At 41.1% G+C, this 21,061-nt stretch overlaps 2 protein-coding genes across 2 annotated transcripts in view; one reads left to right on the top strand and one right to left on the bottom strand.

Annotated features, from left to right (window-relative positions):
• Nucleotides 1-1,610: 1,610 nt before the first annotated feature.
• SMIM20 (small integral membrane protein 20) lies at nucleotides 1,611-7,204 on the bottom strand. The gene is made up of 3 exons (XM_032686792.1): nucleotides 7,016-7,204; nucleotides 3,342-3,398; nucleotides 1,611-2,118 (listed from the first exon to the last, which is right to left on the bottom strand). Exons 1-3 carry the CDS (start codon nucleotides 7,122-7,124, stop codon nucleotides 2,081-2,083), a joined length of 204 nt encoding a protein of 67 aa, XP_032542683.1. The 5' UTR covers nucleotides 7,125-7,204; the 3' UTR covers nucleotides 1,611-2,080.
• A 391-nt stretch (nucleotides 7,205-7,595) lies between these two features.
• The window catches only part of SEL1L3 (SEL1L family member 3), a 33,403-nt gene continuing 19,937 nt past the window's right edge, over nucleotides 7,596-21,061 (top strand). The window contains exons 1-8 of the mRNA XM_032686437.1: nucleotides 7,596-7,787; nucleotides 11,715-12,282; nucleotides 13,916-14,042; nucleotides 16,767-16,888; nucleotides 18,237-18,352; nucleotides 19,087-19,142; nucleotides 20,143-20,275; nucleotides 20,841-20,973. Of these exons, the coding sequence (XP_032542328.1) occupies nucleotides 7,731-7,787; nucleotides 11,715-12,282; nucleotides 13,916-14,042; nucleotides 16,767-16,888; nucleotides 18,237-18,352; nucleotides 19,087-19,142; nucleotides 20,143-20,275; nucleotides 20,841-20,973 (1,312 nt within the window). The 5' untranslated portion in view covers nucleotides 7,596-7,730. The remainder of the gene's footprint in view (nucleotides 7,788-11,714; nucleotides 12,283-13,915; nucleotides 14,043-16,766; nucleotides 16,889-18,236; nucleotides 18,353-19,086; nucleotides 19,143-20,142; nucleotides 20,276-20,840; nucleotides 20,974-21,061) is intronic.

Raw genomic sequence — 21,061 nt, 5'->3', positions numbered from 1 at the left:
AAGCAAACTCAAAATATCCTAATGCTTAGTGATAATAGAAGACTAAATAAAAACATAAACTCAGAGCAAGAAAAGTTTGTCTGAGTGGGAGGGTAATGACAAGGACATGTAGAAATGGAATAGCAAGTAACAGAATGCCAGTTTGGGAATGGATGCTGTAAACATTGAGTTGCTCATCTGTTGTCCCAATAAAACTGTGGTGTCCAAAAAACCATTACAAACTAACATCTGCTAACTTTAGAAATAACACTCACTGTGCATACATTCTTCAAAACATGGGATCCTGCTATGGTCTTTAAAATGTTGTGTATCATAATAAAGTGCTAAAATTAATTCAGAAAAAAATGGCATATTCAAGCTAAATGTACATGCTACCTGACCTGTACTCAAGAACAATATTTGTTCCGTTATTCTGTAACCACAGAATCATAGCATATCCTGAGGTGGGAGGGACCCACAAGGATCACTGAGTCCAACTCCTGGTCCAGCACAGGACGCCCAGAGTCACACCATGTGCCTGAGTATCATCCAAATGCTTCCTGAACTCTGTCAGGTTTGGTGTTGTGACCATTCCCTGGGGAGCTTGTTCCAGTGCCCATATATAGGTTATATAGGTTATAGACTATTTCTTTCTGAAATCTGAAAACACATAGTTTATTCAGAACCTATTATTAGACAGACATCCAAGTTGGGTGAAGATTTTCAATAAAGGCAATCCTTTACTCTTTTCTTCTAATGAACATTATACTCACCATGAAAAAGCCCTTTTTAAAAAAGATTCTTTAAAGAATCTGCTTTTCAACCCCAACATTTAGTGTTAATCTCCTGTATCACGTGTACTGGACCAGATTTCAGCAGCACGGAACGTGGGCTACAGGAATTGCCCCCTGCTGGCCACAGCCAGTTCCAGTTGGATCTGCCAGGGGTCCCACACTGCAAGATGTGGGCTGAGCCCAGCAGCCAAGCGAGTGGCCCTTTTTTGAAAATATCTGACAACCAGAGGAATGAGGGAGGGGAAATAAGTGAGGAACAGCAGGTGAACACCAGAATCAGAAAAGAGTGCAGCGGAGGAGGTGCTCTAGGCACTGGAGAAATTAGACCCTTGCAGCCCATGGGGAAGACCATGTTGGAGGAGATATCCACACCACAGCAGCTGGGTATTTCCTGGAGGAATTTCAGCTCATGAAAAGTCCACACAGGAGTTGGAGAAAAAGGAGAGGAGTAAGGAGCAGAATTGTTAAGAACTGACTGTAACACCCCCATCCACTACTCAGGAGACTCAGAAGAGGAAACAGTAATCAGAAATGAAGTTGATCCTGGAAAAAGGGAGGCAGTGGGAAGATGTTGGTTTAATTTTTGTTTCTCACTATCCAAATATATTTTAATTGGCAATAAACTACATTAATTTTCTCCATGTTGAGTCTGTTTTGCCTGCAAAAGTAATGGTAAGCAATGTCCTTGTGTTTATCCGGTCTCACGACTTTTGTCATCCTGTTTACTCCTCCTGTCCTTTTGAGGAGCGGGGGCAAGAAGAATGTCCAGAGGGACACCTGCCAGGTGGCCAAGGTACCTCCCACACCCACTTGCAAAACAAACAAAGAAAGTACTCATTGGTTTAAAAATTTTAATGTATAAATTTACACTAACCATGTTGCATTTTCTGCACTGATCCCTCCCATTATATACTTCTACCGTGCTTTCAAAATAAAACCACAGAAAGCAAATCTCAAACTAGGGAGGAAACTGCAGCATGATTTACTCTATTCATAATTTATTCTACAAGTGTCTACAGATTCAAAAAAAATCCTTTTCCCTTTTCTCAAGGAAATAAATATTTCACTTCTATATTCAATAATCATTCAGCTCTCTAAGAGTCTGTGAGCTATGCACCAGCATCCTCTGTCAAAACTAGCATGTTTTTATCTCTTGGGACTCCAACCAGCAGCCTTTGTTGCTCCTCACGTGCCCACACAGCATATTCAGAATTCTTCTCCAGCAACACCCAAAGGCACACTTCAGTGAAAGAAGAAACAGCTGAAGATGTCCATCTTCAGTTCTGTAATATGCACAGCCGCCAACATTACTTTCTTCCAAATGGATCAGACCACACTTTTAACCCTACAAATCAATCAGGAGTTCATAATTAGACTGTTGGAGAGAAAAAAAATACTCCACCCTTGTGTATTAAACAATAAAAGAATCCAACAATTTCTGCACTTAACTCGCAACTCTGCTTAAGCTTGCAAAAATACGTAAAAGACAACCTCATCTTGATCTTAAGCTTCAGATAATGGAAAAATCTATCACACTTATAGGTAAGGTATTCTAATACTGTTGGATCAATCATCTAGAATTACACCTTGCACTTAAATTTTTCTAGATTTAATTTTCCACTAATGGATCTTGTAACTTCTCATCCTCATCAAGTACTTGCATCTTGGATAAATGAGCCAGTCCAGTGCACTTGAATGCTCAGTAAAATAGACAGGTTTACCAGACTTCTATTTCACAACACCCTTCCTACTACTCTTCAGCATTTCACCACTTCCCTGGAAAGTAAGTCCTGCACTAATGATTTAACTGATATGTGTAATAAGGACATGGCTTTAACCCTATTTGATTTTCCCCTGCTGCTGGTGTTAGGCTTTTTCAAAAATAGGAATAAATCATCCTTTAACATACTCTGTTTCATCAAGACAAGCTCTCTTGTGTCTTTAATTGAGAAGTGCCAACCTTGCATAATGAACAGCCCTTCCACTTACCATTATGAAGCAATGAACTATCAAGGATAGTCTGCCTACTTGAATTTTATCTCCCTCATATGCTTTTCTATGCCTTCCACTGGCAACAGCAGAGATCAAAAAGCTATTACCATGGCATTCCAAATTTTCCATTACATGTAGTGGATTTCTGCATGGCCTGTCCACCCATGAGGCTGGCAGGCACTGCTAAAGTGCTCATAAACTGTGTTTCAGCTGAGTTGTAAAGCAGCATTCCACAAAACTAGGGTGCAATACTGTTCTTACAGCTGCAGCTCAGGCCACCCATGGTTCTGGTTTGCTCTGAGCAGGTTCAGAAGTGGAAACTGGCATCTATTTAAGAAAGTGTGAAGATAACAGATTTTCTGCAACTTATTTGGCCAGTTACGTCAATTTAAAACAAGTTTCATTAAAACCATAATTTTCCAGTGAAGAATTACACTTCAATTTCATGGCAAGTTTATGATTTATGTTTTCTCTGAAGGTGTTCTTCACTATATTACTTAAATCCATATAAATATTCAGGACTCACTTCACGAGGGTCTTTAAAACAATAAATGTAAACACATGAATCAAGTATACCTGCAGGCTGAATATCCTCTTGAACAATACCAGCTCGGTTTATTGATTGTTCTTTCTCTGGAAAACAAAACAGAAAGGACACTACTAAAAAAAAGAAAATATCAGATATCTTGATTGCACCCAATAAAAGAATCTTGAAAATTTTCTTAATTCTAGATGCTACACAGTAAAATTCTGCTGAGTATCCACCTACACAATGCAAATGTATTCCCACTTCACTGAGAAACTAACAGCTAGTCTGTTTTGAAAGACTACAAACAATAGATAATCATCTTAAAACAACGACTACTGTTAAATAAAAAATGCAAAAATACCTGCCACAATCCAAACACTTCAGGAATGACCAGTAATTTTAGAATCTATCATTCACATGCTCAACATGAAACTATTCAAAATATTTTTTTCTTTCCAGAATGACCTTTTTCAAGTCCTGAAAGATCTTTCAAGTAGATTTCATGACAGCACCTATGAAAGTACTGCTTGTAAACTTTGTGAATTTCAGTATCAGAGGGATACTTTTTCCATACATGGGGCCTGTCTCAGGCTCTTCTTTTTTCTTTGAAAGATTAAACCATTTCCAAGAAGAGAAATGGAGAAAACTATACTATTTCCATTATTAAATGTCCCTCCTTTTCCTTCACTTCCATTTAAGCTCTTCACCACTGTGGTAATCTGAAGCAGTAAGTCAAAGCTCAACTGGATTAGCCTTTTGCCCACACCACGGAACTTCTGAAGCCTTTAAAAAATTGTAGGGTGCACATTCTCAGAGGAAGCTCAGAACTAAGCTCACCTTAAAACTGAAATTTTTCATCCTATCCCACTGGGAATGCACTGGCACTACATATTATCAGGCTGTCTAGGTACAAGCCTAATGCTACTAGAGACTAGCAGGAATATCACAGTAATTGATTCTCTTTGCAAGGGGCCAGGCACTAGAAGCAGATCCAGCTTCTCCAACTCTGTTCACTGAGATAGTAATTCCATTCCATCCTTTTCAGCAGACAAAGGAACTGCCTAATTTCAAAGGAAATGGTACAAAACCCAAACAGGAAGAACAGAACAGATATGGGCAAGGAATGAGACTTACTGTAGGACATAGAGGAGAAAGATATTTAAGTGGAAGCTAAGATCAGAAGAGAGGCAGGGATCAAAACAGGAATCAATCTGAGAGGTCCAGGAACACACTTGGGTTGAACAGAAAGAGCTGTCAATTGGTCAGGCAAGAAAACCAGTGCAAAGAAGTAATAGATGAGAAATACACACATAAGACATGAAACCCTCAATAGGGAGACTGGTGTGGGGCCTGTAAACAACTTGGAAAACAGGTAAGCCACAAAAAGGATAACTAGGAAGACACAGTCTTGAGGAGAGGGGTCTTCCCCACAGGGTGGGGAAGGAGCCAAGTCTCACAATTCAGATAATCACAAAACCTGTGAAAATGCCCCAAGCAGCAGCTGTCAAACCACTGTTTTAATGAATTCACAAGGAAAAGGTCTGTGCTCAAGGCCTCAAAGTTTCATCATTGCCACTAAACTACATGTTTCATATGAGAAAACAGTCTTTCTTAAAGCTAGATACAGACAGGAAAATATTAGAAACATCAAGGCCACAAAATGAGGTGCTAAAACCCTACAAAATCATAACATTTCTGTATGAAATTAGGTCAAACTTCTTTGTGCACAATTTAAGGTTCATATTAACAATTTGATTACATACAGTTTTTCCAAGTACTTTCCATTTCATTTGTTAAATGGCTAGGAACAACTCCAAAGATGTGTGAGAGCTGTGCAGAAAAGTCTTCTTCCTGAACATTAATGTACCTCCTTTGTGTAGAATTCGGAAAATACACAAGAAAAACAAGATTGAAGAAAGAAAAGATAGCATTTTGTGTTTACACAGTTGAATGTCCTCCAGATAACTAAAATCCATTCTTGCCTTTTGCAGGATTACCCTGTGATGCTAAGGAAAATGTCCAACTTTTGAGACCCCGCATGCCAAAACACAGAAATATTGAGTATTCACCCACAGATCAAGCCAATAGAGGGTGGGAGCTTCTATAGAAGTCATCATACGGCTTACCAGACTGTACTCTGAAAAATCCTTTGTACCCCAAAGATTAAATACTTCCACTCAAGCGCAAAATTCCACGTTCTTGCCTAAAGCATTATGGTAATGAATGCATGTGCCTCTCTCATATTGCAGCAATGACCATCAAGAGAAGAACACAGCGAATGAATAAAGGTGAGCAGCATGCAATAGTTCAGCATCAGGTACCAAACTGCAAGTTTACACACTTGCTAACTGTGCATCACTCATTTTATTTCCTAAATAGAGATTTAAAAATCCCTAACCTGTTTGGGAACATCTGCTCATGTAATTCACAAATGCAAAGGAGAAAGTGGTCCATTAATTCTGTCCTTTCCTTAATGCCGAGCCACACTTCTAATATAATATTTTTGGAAAGTATAGCATAAGCAAAAATGAATTAATAATAAGGTTTTTTAAGGACATAGCTTCCCTAAATAAAAACTTGTTTGCAAGTTAAATTTTATTTCAGCTTTGATGCAAGGCCAAAGCCCCTCTAATAAGATCAATAAGTTTGTTATCCTTTTCCTTTTTTTTTTTCTTCCTAGGAATCTTCTGTTGTCTTGGTAGATTAATCATGTACATCTTCAAGTTATCACCAACATCTTGCTTAGTTTTATAAAAGTTAAAGCAAGGAGGCAAGGCTGGTTCCACCAGAACTTTCACGTTTCCTTGGGCAGTATTTCACATGAGTTGAGGAGTAACAGGTGCTACCCCTATCACTCCTGCAGGATGGAGTGCCTGCCTGGAGCTGCTGAGGCTTTGCAGCTGGACCTGCAGGTGCCTTTGAGAGCTCCCTGGATAGAGCCGGCTGTGGGCTTTGGCAGGTTTTCCGTGTTTCTGGTAGGAGAGGGGGGTTTTCCTCTGGAGTCTGTTTTATAGACGGAGATCAGCTTTAGCGAATCATCACAACCAGTAAAAAACCTGTTACCACGTTTTAACTCGAACAGCTTATAGAATCACTGTATAGTTTGAATTGGAAGGGACCTGTAAAGATCACCTGGTTTAACCTCCCTGCAATGATCAGAGGCACCTTCAACGAGATCAGATTGCTCAGAGCCCTGTCCAACCTGACGCTGAATGTCTCCAGGGATGGGGCATTTACTACCATCTCTTTTGGCAACCTATTCCAGTGTTTCACCACCCTCACAATAAAAAACGTCTTCCGTTTATCTGCTCTCAATTTATTCTCTTTTCGTTTAAAACCATCACCCCTCGTCCTACTGCAACAGGCCCTACTCAAAACTCTGCCCCCACCTTTCTTATAAGCAAGTGTTGAAATGCTGCTATAAGGTCTCCCCGGAGCCTTCTTTTCTCCAACAACCCCAAATCTCTCAGCCTTTCCTCGTAGGAGAAGTGCTCCAGCCCTCGGATCTCAACTTCTTTAGGTGCACCTCAACCCTCTAAAGAAGAGCTGAAGGGTGTTCTTAATCACGCGCTGCCCAATAACTCGAGGGTTATTATTTCGTTTTTAGGTACATCCTAGGCGAGCAGAAAGCCCTCGGGAGTCACTCCCCGAGCGGCAGCCCCAGCACTCCCCCAGCCGCGGCTGGGCCGGGCCTGGCCCGCTCCCGCCGCGCAGAACTCACTGTACTCCTCCGGCAGCAGCAGAGGCCGGAAGTAAATGGGGTAGAAGGCGGCTCCCACCACGGCGGCGAAGGCGCCGAAGATGCCGAGGGTTCGGGACAACCCCGCCATGGCCCGGCGGTCACGGCCCGGGGCCCTTCCGGAACACGCGGGACGGGACGGGGCGGGGCCGGGACGGGGCGGCGGCAGCGCCCCCGCGCGGCTGGAGGGGCGCAGTGCGGGGATGGTGCCGGTGCCGCTCCCGCCGCGCTGTCACCGCGGCCCGGGCCGCCCGGCGCGATGAGCCCCGGTCCCGCCGCCCCGCCCTAAAGCCGCCCCGCCCGCCGGCGGGACAGCGGAGCTGCCCCGGGCCGCGGCCGCGCTGGCAGCGCAGCGCCGAGGCGCCAGGGAGGGGAGGAGCGCGGGGGCCGCCGCGGAGCCGCCGGGCGGGCGGGCGCGGCCCTGCGCGGGGTTCTCCCCGGGCGCGGCGCTCCCGAGACACCGCCCGACGCCTGCTGGACGGAGCTGCGCGGCGGCAGCGGGGAGCCGCGCAGCACCGCAGGGGCTGGGCCCGTCCTGCCGCTCCGCACCTGCGGCGCGGGGCCCTGCCCTGCCCTGCCCGGGCGGCTGCCCCTCCTCCAGGAAGCCGGATCTGCCGCATCCTTGTCGTCGGTCCGATCGCGCACTCCCGAACGCGCTGGGCACGGCAGCGGCAGCAACAGCGGCAGCAGCAGCAGCATGCAGCCCCCGACCCAGCCCCGCCGCCCCCCTGCGCTGCTGCTCCTCCTCCTCACGGTGAGTTCCGCCGGCCCCGCACCTGCCCCGCGCCCGGCGCAGCGCGGGGATCGCAGCGGGGCCGGGCCGGGCGGGGCCGCGGGTTGTTCGCGCAGAGGGAGCCGGGGCCCCTGTCCCGAGTGCGCGGCCGCCCGGCCTGGCCCCCAGGGCCCCCTGCCTTATCCAGCTGGAGAGTGCCGAGTCGTCACATCCAGGTGTTAAAAAGCTTTCTGTCCTGGGTGACGTTACATTTCTAGTGTGGAAAGAAGGAGGATGTGTTTGACAGCTACTTACAGGTGAACGGCTGAGCATGCTACTGCACTGGCTTACGGAAACAGCCGCGTTTTAGAGGCATATACTGAGCTGCTTTTTTGTATTTTATGCTGCTAAACACAGGCTCCGGTTACAGTCTTTGTATTCTTGTACCATATTGGTACTGATCAACACCCCTTTTTGTCTTGTCTTTTCACGTATCTTAAAATGTAGCATGACGTGTCAGGCGTTCACAGGTGAAGGACTGCGATTATCTTCAACTTGTGCAAACGTGCAGTTTGATAGGGTTATGTGGAATCTCTGTAGGGGTGAACTCATGGAAGGTCCTGCTGAGATCTGACTCCAGAGAGTGAAAAAATGGTTTCTCGATCATTTCTGTTATTCTATTATTACACTACTGAAGATGTTCAGTTTCCTAACACTTGTTGTGATTGCCTCCCACAGTGATTTTTATCCCAAGATCTGATGGGACGACTTGGACTGATTCATTCAGATTCAGCAGGGTTTAAGTAGAGAACAAACCTTTTACAGCTTTTGTGGCTAAGTTGCCCCATGCAACACAGAGTTTATGCCTGTCTTGTTGAACTCTGCCTAGTTCATGGTAACATTTTGAATCAGTGTAGCTGGACTCTTTAGTGTGCTGGGAAACTTTTATATTTAAGTCTCCTAATCATACTCAACATTTAATGTAATTTTACATCCTTGCTTGATGTAGTCAGAGGTGATGCACAATTAAGTCTGCCTTGTGTGATATAGCAGGGAGGGAAATGCTGGGATTCCTCACCCAGGAGGAACATTTAGGTGATGAGCACACTATGCATTTCACCAGGGAGCAGTGTGTAGAGGTGACCAAATGGTAACAGAGACTCAGCCGTGGTCTAGGAGTTTATGGTCTACAGTCTCCGCCACAGTTCCAGTGGTGTGGAGTTGCTCAGGGTCCTTTGCACCCTGCTCTTTACTGGATGAGCCTCCTGAAGGGTTTGTTAGGGGAGTGTAACAGTGGACCCGAATATGCTTCGTGCCTTTTGGCAGCATATTCCTCAGATAATACCCAGGGACCAAAGAATACAAAGTAAAGTCTCTTGAGTAACTCTTTGGGAGTCATTTGTCAGAATAGGCACTAAGGGAAAGGCACTAAGACCAGAAGGGCTGAAGATCCCCACCACAAAATTTCTACCATTCACTGAAAATCAGATGGACACATTTGTACACTGCTGCATCTTTGTCAGTGAACTGTGCCAGACTCAAGCTGTCTTTGCTGGCAGCCAGTTCCCATATCTCTGTATTGGATAAACCTGAGCTGCTCCGTGTATTTTGACAGTAAACGTGTGTGTGTGGTAAGCACACAGTGGTACCACAATGCTTTGTAGTGTCTTCCTGGTAGACTTTTACATTTTGTGATAACCACATGGCATTGCTTTCATAATATATTACCATCTTCCTCATGACACAGCCCCCATATCACAAGGATTAAGCTGTTTACAAGTACTCTTTACTGTAAGGTCAAGAAATGTGAATTATAACCATTGACTAAAAGAGGTTTAGGATAATTTGTTGTTGCTGCTATATGCTTTTAATGCTTTTAAAGGTATCTATAACCAAAGAAAAATTATGTAGGCGATGTAAGAGAACAGTATCTTTGTAAAGTCAAGCTCTGAAAGATACTCAAATTAGTATTAAAATCAAGGTTCTCTCATCAACTTTTATCTCAGTATTTGTGCGTGTGTTATTCCATGTGTTTCAATGTACACCCACCTCCTATGGCTATTCCTTTTTTAGCCCCTTCTGTACACATTGTTTTTACAATGTCCATTCTATAGAGTGGGAAATGAGGCACAGAGGAAGGCTGTCACTCTGACAAGAGTACTTATTGTAGAAAGTCTAGATATTGACATTGTGGAGTGTTTTGCATTTTTATAGCATTTTATTTGTTCGCAGTGTATGTCTTGGTGCTTACATATCAGTGTTCAACATCACTGCACATCTCACTTCAGGTGTCTTGTCAGGCACAAGAAGATAAAGAGCATTTGGTTGCACTTATGGAAAGTGATTTAAGTGACAAGTTCAGAAATACCTCGGATCACTAAATAAATCTAGTGATCTAGATCATCCATCTGCCAGCAATGGTATCTAGCTTTCTCACCTGAAAGTTCCCCCATTCAGTTATGTCTTCCAGTGTCTGCCCTAAAAAAAATCAAGGTCTTGAAGTAAAAACTCTGCTCTATGCACAGTTGTGTTCCACTGGCAATCCTGGAGCTGTTTTATGCCTTTAAGAAGACAGGGAACTGGGGGGAAAACAGCATTTGATCACATTGTTAAATCCAAAATCCTCATCTGTAGGAACAAGGAAGTAGTACAGGTAAACTTAGTTCTGACTTTTCCTAGTATTTACACCTTTCCAGATCTTACTGACTTGATATTTTTTCAGTGTAGCTCTCAAGGAGTGTCAACTGAGAGCTTTATTTCTATTTAAGAAATAAAAAGCAAAACAGCTTATCATTAGGGACTTTTACTGATCCCCACATTGGATCATGGGCAAAGTCTTGACTTTCAGGTGCACAGCACAGAATTTCTATGATTAGAAGTGTGCTAATTACTAGTCCAAAGCTTTTAAATATTTTGAAAATCACAGTGAAAAAGCTATCAGTCCAAGTTATGTATCCAAGATAAATTTCAATTTGATTTGTTTGAGCTTAACACAGTTAAAAGTTACCCGAGACAGATCTCATGTTAAGCAATCTTGACAACCAGCTTCCTTGGTAATTCTAAGTGGCAATTCTGAATATTTTAGACAGACCAAGGGACCTGGCAGAAGTGCCATGCTGGTGGCTGGCCTTCTGAGCTGAGTAATCCTGCTATCCTTGGCAGTGCATCAAACCGGATGCCGACTGCAGGGCAGAAAGAAAAGAAGCTGTTTGAAGTCTTAGAGACAAGAACTTCAGCACGGAGGATAATCCTGGTGTGTGTCCAAGCACTCACTCTCAAAGTGTATTAGAGTGTACATAGCTGTGGAGAGCAAAAGCTGAGCAAATGCAGCCTGCTGGTCTTGTTGCTCAGATTTCCAAGTCCATCTTCAGGATAGGAAGACGTTCAAAAATAAGCCCCTAAACACTTCATGAATATTAATTCTTTCTCAGGAAACCATTGAGAGCTGCCTTAGTTGTTATTCTGCCCTTCAGGTACCTGCATGACAGGTAGCAAAATTAATTACTCTTTAAGAAGATACAGAAACGTCAAGAAATGGCAATACTAGTGAACAATGATGGAATGAATATATGCCAGTACATTTTAGGGTACACTCTTTAGGCCTGATCCTAGGAGCATGTGTAAATAGCATGATGTGTAAGTTGCTATCTTAGACCGGATTCCACTTGCGTAAGGGCTGAAGGATACACCCTGTAAATACAGTTTGTTTGTAGAGGCATGTGTAACTTTGAGAACTTGATGTAGGGAAGCTGTTACCATTAAAATCTTGATGGTAGCTCTCCAGTAATCCACGTCTACTTGCTGTGTGAAAGAAACCTCATATTTTGGAGTTAAAATATGGTATATAAACCTTCTGCTTGTGCAATGTTCTGTTATTACTCTGAGTATATGAGTAATGATGTAAACTTAGATACTCTGGATAACATGATTCTCTGGCTAACATGCTTGTGTTTTGGGGTTTTTTTCCAGAATTTTGTGCCGTCCTTTGGAAAGGAGACATTACAGACAACAGCAGTTACTCCACAGTTTGAGAAAAACATGGATTATGCGGACTTTATCCATTTAAACATTTTAGAAAAGAAAGTTCTTAACAATTCCGAGGTGTCAGTTCAGTATTTATGTTCTAAGCCTTGTATTGTCAATTTGGAAGCTGTAGCCTCCTCTGAGTTCAGGACTGGCGTACCAGTGTACAGAAGGAGATGGAAGGATGAGAAGAACCTTTATGTTAGCAGAACACGACAAGTACGTTTGAAATTTCCGAGCATCATGGTTTACAGAGATGATTATATCATCAGAAACTCAATAATAGTGCATAGTGTGATATTGTATGCATGGATTAGTCACAAATCAACTAGTAACTATGATGATGAACAGAATGAAGACTACCAGGCTGCAGTTGCCAAGAATTACACATTTTTAGAGGCAGTTCCACCTTTTGAACGGCCATACAAGGACCACAAAGTTTGTCTTCAGTGGGGTGTTGACTATTTGTGGATGCTCCGAGCAAACAGGATACCTCAGTGCCCTCATGAAAGTGGTAGGTGTAATGTCACTTTTTTTTCCCAAGGAAACAAGTGGGACACAAATAACACAAATAAGCTGTTAAAAAGTGACTACCGGTAGTAAGTAGTAAATGTTACCTAGGATGGTTTACTTGGGAAACATTGTTGAACATATAAACTTCATAACTGTGAGATTACCCTTGCAAATGACTGAAGGCATCAAGCCCTTCAGCTTGTTTCATCATAGCAAGCCTGGAGATTTGTAGCATCATGGCCTTTTATTTTCTAAGTGTATTCAAGCAACTTCAGTCAAAACCCACTGATATCAGTGGACATCATTCCTTTGTGTTCAGAGAATTGTTCAGTCCCTTACTGCATTATTTCAGAGTCAGTTCTGCAGTTCGTGCATCTACTTCTGCTTAACGTGATGGCCACACACCAGAAATACATTTTAAAGCATTGTAGTGCACTAAACTTCATAGTACCACTTCCCCCACTCCCTGGCAAACCACTATGGACAAGCATTTTAAAAGACAAAGTAATAGTTTTAAATAAAAAATTGTGTCATGCCAACTGTATAGACTATTGAAGCTCACAACTCTGCTTTCTAGACTTTTTGAGTTCTGACTTCTTTTTCTGCCTGCCTATCTCTAGCTTTACACCTGCTGACAATTGTTTTTGCCATCAATGCATACTCAAAGCAGAACCTAAAAGGAAAAAGATTATTTGTTGCTACATAGTTCTCTCCTAGAAAATCCCACAATGGTATTTGTGTCACTTATTTTCACTACACTGACTTGTAAATACTCTGAAGAAGAACAAGAAAGCAATGATGCTGGTTCCTTCGGAGGCTTTCTAAAATGCTTGTTGGAGACAGCATATGACACCTGACAACACTGTGAAACATCTTATGTATTATCTAATTCTAATCTAAATCAGTATAACACAAAATAGGAGGAAATAACATTTTATTCAATTTAGTTTCTTAAAATAAACTTGTAACAAATTCCTCAGGGTTTGGTTTATTTTGTTGTTTTGTTGGTGGCTTTTGTTTGGGGTTTTTTGTTGATTTTGGAGTTTTTCTAAACAATCTGATAGTAGATATATCATGGCCTTGAAGATTTTTCTCCTGTTTCTTAGGAGGGTCAGCTTTATCAGTTTTATTACAGGCTTATCTATACAGTTAAGAACAAAATCGGTATCTATCCATACCTACAATATAGAGAGGTGCAAGTAGAGAACAAGTCCAAGAGCCGTGGAGTAATGTCACATAGGCATAATTGAAGATAAAATGAGATTTAAGCAAATGAGATAAATGAAGGTTTCTTCCTTACTAAGTGGTTCTTTAAGTATCTAGTTTTGTTCCTTACTAAGTGGTTCTTTAAGTATCTAGTTTTAAATTAGTCTATTCTTTCTGTGCTTCTAATATCAGCTGGAAATGGACTCCATTTCCCTTTCCATGGGTTATTTGGTCCAAGACATGTATTTAATAACAGCATGTATTTAATAACAGCAAGTGAATTTGTGTTTAAGGACTTATTGAGGGTTTGTATTAATTTTTAATCTGTTTTAATCTGTGATTTAAATGTTTGATTGTAGGAGTGTGAGCTAATTAATTGGTTATCAATGCTTTTTGTCTGACAGATTAAGAAAGATTTTATTTTACAGATGGGGTCCAGATTCTTGAATTTATATATGCTTCCAGTGGGGAAAAAACAGGAATTGTGAAGAAATTTGAACAATTTGAAAATAGAGAACTTGAGACAGCCAGACAACATCAGATTGATTACCCCATGTAAGTATAGGCAAATAATTGAACTGGGCTGTACTTGATTATTGAAGGCTATAGAACGTACTTAAACTCTTGGGCTACACCACACGTTAAAGGAATACTGCCTAGTAATTTGAGAAAAGGTGCAAAAGTAATCTAGGTAGCAGTTCTTTGTGATCTCAGTTTTGGACTGGATTAAGCTGAACCTCAGAAAGATACTTAGAGTAGGTGTCAGTGCGGTGCTATGCAAGAGAAGCCAATAGTGGGTGTAACTGAGTGGGTTAGGTACAGTTAGGAGGGTGAGTTAGCTGTCATGATCAGGCTGCTTCCTCAGGACTAGCTAGCCTGGGGTTTTCTGCATTACAAACAGATCTGCATTTATAACATTATTTGCAGACCAAGTGCAGAGTAAGGTTTCTTGCAAGGGCAAGCAGCGTGGAGCAGCTTTATCCCTATGAATTCACACTGATTTATTTTGCAGCTGACAAGCCCTTAGTGATAGGATCCTCTGCCTAAATAAGTCTTCCAGCTTGACCTTATTCTATTTCCTTTCACTGTTGCTGTGTAAACTCTTCTACTTAGACAGGAGTAAAACTCCTTAGCCCCTGCACACTATTCAGTTAGAGAGGAATTGCTCTTAAAAGATCATCTTGCTCTGCTCTTCTTCCCCTTCCCAAAACTGCCACAACTCGTCAGTCATATTTTGCAACTTTGGAGGACAAGACATACATAAATATACCTCTCTTCCACCAGATGCTCTTACCCTGACAACATTATTACAGAAGTAGGAAATGATTGCAGGAACTGGAACTTGCTTGCTGGTTTGCATTTGGCCTGTGAGCACAGGAAGAGTGCTGAAAATGACTTGCCAGAGAGCACAGGTTGCATGCAAATTACTAGCCCTCAGACTATAGCTCTGAAGCCATAACTACAGAGCAATTTTTAGCTCCTAGTTTCTTCAGAATGGGTGACAGCCTGCTGCCCTTTGCTCACCAACACAGTTGCATTCTGCTTCTGGCACTGAGGCGCTAAAGCTCTGGTTGAGAATACATGGCATGAATTTATGAAGCTCTTTACCTGATCCACACAGTGTTTTCCTTCAAGTGATGTCTCCAGTACATGTTGTGGTTGTGTGACAGCCTGAGGTAGCTCTGTCAAGGAAGAGGAAGAGAGGTTTTCTTCAGTTCTCTGTATGTGAGCAGTGGTTCTCCACTGCACCAAAAGGTCAATAGAAGCAGATGAATCTAACTGAAGTTACTTGTTTGGATTCAGTCAGGCATTTGTAGAGAAAGAGAGCTGGAGATAGACAACTGTCATTTGAGGTGGCTACCAGTGGACAGCTGCAGCAAGGATAGGCTGGGACTGTAAGGGACTACTCATGCTGTTCGTCATTCTGCAGCAATGGGGGATGTGAAATGAGTCAGCATTGTTCCAAATTCTGTCCCAGGAAATGTGTCCAGAACAGATATGGTCTCAGCCTGGCAATCAAGGATTAAATGGAGACTGCGGCATTTGAGTTTGCTATATTGGCAGAGATGGAAGGTAAAAAGAGCGATGTATAAGCATGAGCAGTATTTCTGGGAGCACAGTGTTTGCCTGTCGGTCATAACAATCAATATACAAGTGGTTGTGATTTACAAACCTTTCTACCTCACCTGTGTACCATCTCTGGTGGAAATGGTGATACTAGCTATTTAAAGTGTAGTTTCTGTTAGGGAAAACTTAATCACCCTTGCATTTGTTTAAAGCAAGAGAACAAGTGCTAGCCTTTCAGATCAACATTGCTTTAGTTTAGGAAAACATACAAAGTACTTGTGTTAAGCAATTTCTTAAGAGAGAAGCAATGCAAGCTGACCCAATGCTGAAGTCTTATAAACAAATATTGACCTTTATTAATTAATTAAGAAATGCAAAAGCTGAATATCTTTTTCTAAAAGTCACTAAGAAAAGTGAACTATTTCATCAGATATGATATAATTATAGTGCTTTGCTGAGTTGTACATTGGAGGTACAGTTTTTAAAGGCATTCAGGATTGGCCTAACTGCTATGGCAATGTTAGAGAAATAAGTGATCTAATTGCTGTTAAAAGCATGGAAGCAGATTTTGTCTGGCACAGAGGAACTCCTTAAAATTAGATACTGTGGTACAAGTTCAGCTTTTAGTACCTCAACCAGCTTTGTACAGACATTTATAAGTCTTTGGTTTTTTATTTTGCACTGCTCTGTAGTTTGCAGAGGCTCCACCTTTATTTATCCTGTGATATCTCTGTGATGGTTATTCATAGCTATCTGTACTATCCAGAGATTGGATTAATTTTTAGCTGCTACTCCCAAGCACATTTTCACAGTTTGCTTTTAGTGTAGAAGACACAAAAGTTTTTACTGGCTTCAACAATCAAGATGACAAGACCATGCATCTAGAGATTTTGTAGTGTAGCCTGCATGTGGGAGCTTGGCTCCAAGTTTTCTCTGTTGTGTTTTCAGTTCCTCGTTGATGTGGGATCTGGAAGTAGCTCTGACCCGGTATTCTGGAATTGGTTCAGATAATGCTTCCTTACTCTCTTCTGTCATGACCACAAAAGTCTGCGGTTAAAAGATCAGAGTCTTAAGTGTGGTTATTCTGGAGGTTTTCACTGCAGAGGATGTGTTCTGTTCTGAAGATTATATGTGTGAGGAAGTTTTGCTAAATTAAACTATATAGAGAGTTTTCATCAGGAGTGGATTTTTTGTTTGCTTTTGCTCATGCAGGTTCACCGTTTCAATCTGGCTATATCTACTCCACCACTGTGAAAAGGATCTCTGTGGTATAATCTATTTTATTGATTCAAAAGAAATGTATGGTACTCCTGCCGTGTTTCTAAACGAGGAAGGTAAGGGATATTATTAATGGCTTTCAGAAGGGATCTAATACAGTCTTTATAGATCAGTGTCTACGAATAACATTTATAAAAATATGTTATCAAACCTATTTTGTGAAACTGATTCCTTGAAAAATGCTTCTTTTTGACTATAGTGTCTCAATAGGAGAGTAGCTACTAAATTATTAGGGGAAAACTGAGAAATAGTTGCACAGCATCTATTCGTGGCTCACTTCAGGAAATATCTGCTTTGTGAGGAGAATGGGCTAAATCTTACAGGCCAGGAACACACACTGGGATTAAACAGTTTTACCTCAATGAACAACTTTTGTTCTTATTATTGAAGTGTTGTTTTAAATTGTTCTTAATTCCTATATACACACTACATGAATTTTTTTTATAATTTGAAGTAGCCTTAGAAAAAGACAAAATTATTCAAGGTCTTGTCTGCATTTCAGTGTTCAAGAATCTCAGTCTGTTTCCCTGATCAAGAAAAAAGTTAAGAGGTAGTAGGACCATCTTAGTCTCTCAATGCTTGCAGTAAAGGACTATTCCTGCCAGAAGACAGCTGGGAGCTGGCTGGCAGGCTCACAAAGGAAATAAGCATGCAGAGTTTTAAAAGTGTATACCTGGCTTTCTCGTAATACATTTTTCCTCCCTTCTTTGCAAGTTTCACAACTGATCTTTTCCTCTCTCTTATTTTTGCTATTTTCATTTTCTCTGTCTTGTAACCAATCTAGATAATTAGTTTGTCCGTTATAAACTGGACGCTTTTCTTTGAAGAACAAACAAAAATGGAAGTTATCAGCTTTATTATGAGATTTGCTTGGAGAAGTTTTAAAGCCAGTTTTGTTCTCAGTGCTAGACTAGACTAGCATAATAGCCTGTTCTGGTCTTAAGAGCTCAGACAAGGAGTCTAGCTTCTGTAGGTCCGAATAGGGGAGGGTAGAGTCATATGGTACTTGATCATGCCCCCAGTTAGTGTTGAGTGGATACCATTGTCTACTGTTCCTTTCTGCTTTTTACTGGAAGTCACATCTGCTTTCTGATGTTTGAGCCTCCCTGTTTGCCTTACATTTAGTCTGTTTATCCCTCGGACAGTTGGCTTTCATTTTGTGGTTTCGTATGGGAGGCTGAGAATTAGCATCTGAGATGTGTAACTGAAATGTGGAGCGTGTGTCTGTGGGATTCTGTGAGAGCTGATGTATGGCTTGGTGCGTGCCCAGATTTCTGTTGGGGATGGAGAGGATGAAGAGGACAGAATCACTGTGAATGATACCTTAGGAAACCCATTCTTGCTGTTAATGTTTCTTGTGTGTTTGTGGTGTTTATTTCCTTTTTCTTCCTTTGTTGCTGTCAGGTTATGTGCATATTCAGATGCATCTCGTGAGGGGTGATGACCTTGCAGTGAAAACTAGCTTCAGCCTTCCTCTGAAGCAATGGTTTCGACTGGATCTCTCTTTTAAGGGTGGGCAGGTATGCTTGCTACAGAATTATAGGATCAAGGCTGAGATGTGTCTTATTTCGTTATGCTTCTGACAAACTCGTTAATAGCTGAGACTGAGAGAAATACTGTAAATTGTACATGCTCACATACTAAAAGAATGAAAAATCTAAAACTAGAAGTTATCCAGGGACGTTCAGACATCTAGCTTTGGGAAATTAACTTTGATTGACTGAGTTGAATTGAGTGCATTCTTAGCAAGTATTCTAATGACAACAAGCTTTGTGGTGTGGTTGACACACTGGAGGACAGAGATGCCATCCAAAGGGATCTGGACAGGCTTGAGAGGTGGGCCCATGGGAACCTCATGACATTCAACAAGTCCAAGTGCAAGATGCTGCACCTGGGTCAGGGGAATCCCAAGCACAAATACGGGCTGGGCAGAGAGTGGATTGAAAACAGCCCTGAGGTGAAGGTCTTGCATCTATTGAGTGACAAGAATCATAGAATCATTAAGGCTGGAAAAGAGCTCCAAGATCATCGAGTCCAACCCTTGACTTTGTCAACCAAACCATATCACCAAGTGCCATATCCAGTCATTTCTTGAACACTTCCAGGGGCAGCCTGTTCCAGTGCTTGACAACCCTTTCAGTGAGAAAATTTTTCCTAGTATCCAATCTAAATCTCCCCTGGAGCAACTTAAGACTGTAATAAATGTACCCTGTAACATTTCTGCTATTATAATTAATATTCTGTGTTCTTTTAGATAGAAGTAAGCAGTGTTGGGAAGAATTTGAAAAGACATCATCATCAATCTTTTACGTAAGCAGCATTTTCCCCTTTGTGGAGGAGTATGTTTGTATGTGTTCAGATACAGAAAATAGGAGAAGGAGAGCACAAGTTTGTAACTGATATTCTAATTGATTTTCAAAATGTCTGTGGTCTTCTTCCACACTATGCTTTCAAAACCAGTTTGCATTACTGTGATTACACTGGACATGAGCTGAATGTTTTTGTTAATGCCATGAGCTGGTTAACACAGTGCATGATCCAGTACTAGAGTCTGAAAGCCCTCACTAAAAACTGATTGCCAGGTCGGTGTCGTTAGGATCAGTCTTCGAATGAAGTTTTGGCCATACTGAAATCAAGTTTTGCTGTTGCTGTGAGAGAGCTAGGATTTCACCAGTGAAATTGTTACCTACTTTGCTTAGTTAGAGAGCAAAATTGCTACCAAAAGTGTTCTTGCTCTATACTTTATTCTAAGCAACTGAATAATTTTTTTAAATGAATCTTTAATTATTCCCTTTCACTATAATTTAAGATTGACTCTTTCTTGTGTAAATAATTTAAAAAAAACACAGTTAATAAGAAAACTACATAACAGTGAACTGCATGGCAGACTTCAGTATTGTTCCTTCTCTGCTATGCTTAACAAACCAGAAGTTGAAAATTTGTAAATAATAAATGTAGGATATAACTTAAATTTTCATACGCCAATTTTAGAAAAGTGCAAGGGAGAAGTGAAACTGAAATCTTTGAGGTTGGGTAATGATGCATAAAACATCAGAAGATACTTACAGGTCAGAAAAATAAAACACCCTGCTGGTTTGATATGTTTGTAGACAAGGGATTTGTTAAATTTACTCCAAAATTTATCATACTAAATGGTAGAGTAGATTTTGAGAATAAACAAATGAACAAAGAAAAACACACTTGCAATGAGTTTAAGACTGTCAGTTACAGAAATTCTGAGATACTAATTTCTTTTTTTCTTTCACAATGCCTCTAGATAGTCAGTTTACTTCTCTTTTATGTTCTCAAGTTTTAGGGAAGATTTCTATTATGATGACACTGCTGGATACTTTGTTCTTGGAGGCAGTGGATATGTAAGTGGTATTGAAGCATTCTTTGGACCTGTGAAATACTATCGTCTCAATGTGTTGGAAACAGAACAGGTAAGCAAAAGCACTGTTTGGAAATGTTTAAATATTAGCAGCCAACTATGGCTGTATTTTATTTTTTTTAACTGGAGTTCTTACCAAGTGATAAACTTGCTATGAAGCATAATAATATCTAGGAACACATTAGCTTTATTAGCAATATTAGTTGCCACTTCAAACAATAAAAGATAATGCTTTGGGCAGTGAATGTGTAAAGCAATGTTCATAAATCTATATTTAATAAGGACTTCTTTTCACTAGTGCTTTGTTCCCAGTTTCTGATGATACAGTATTGGACATATTTGATTAATCTACAGTTTTGTTAAAATTGGTGGTAAAAGTCACGTGGGATTGGTTGCTTTTGAAAGTTCATCCATGATTTTTGGATTGTGCTGACTGTTTAAAGTCATAGTCTGTTGTGGCCACCATCAGGTTGTCTAACACATGATGTGCCAGATAAACTGATTGTAGTGAATAATCTGTTTCCTTTTGTTATTTACCCACAACGCTTCTTTCTAGCTGAGCGTAGACAACAACAGATACTAGGGATGACATTTATCCATCATTTGCCTTTTTATAGATTTCTAATCCTCTTCTTGACAAAGACACGGTGGAACAAATTGAACTCTACTACGAGAGATGTATGGACATTCAAGAGATAGTTCATGAGTACAGATATATTGTAAGGCAAGGCGAAAAAGCTCACAGAAGTTGTAAGTGTTGATCTATGACACAGGAATTTTAAACTGTCATCCTTGGAGACCTGTTTGCTTTCCTTTTAAAAGAATCTGGATATCAATC

The sequence above is a fragment of the Chiroxiphia lanceolata genome, chromosome 4 (genome assembly GCF_009829145.1).
Source record: "Chiroxiphia lanceolata isolate bChiLan1 chromosome 4, bChiLan1.pri, whole genome shotgun sequence".
Classification (NCBI taxonomy): domain Eukaryota; kingdom Metazoa; phylum Chordata; class Aves; order Passeriformes; family Pipridae; genus Chiroxiphia; species Chiroxiphia lanceolata.
The sequence above is the reverse complement of the archived record's forward strand: the minus strand, read 5'-3'. Positions and strand labels throughout refer to the sequence as shown.

What these genes read in the sequence shown, in the direction of transcription:
- SMIM20 (XM_032686792.1), bottom strand. Translation starts at nt 7,124, where the DNA reads ATGGCGGGGTTGTCCCGAACCCTCGGCATCTTCGGCGCCTTCGCCGCC. An exon ending in GCTGCTGCCGGAGGAGTACA is followed by an intron (nt 3,399 to 7,015) that starts GTGAGTTCTGCG and finishes TTTGTTTTCCAG; the next exon opens with AGAAAGAACAATCAATAAAC. An exon ending in AGAGGATATTCAGCCTGCAG is followed by an intron (nt 2,119 to 3,341) that starts GTATACTTGATT and finishes ATTGATTTGTAG; the next exon opens with GGTTAAAAGTGTGGTCTGAT.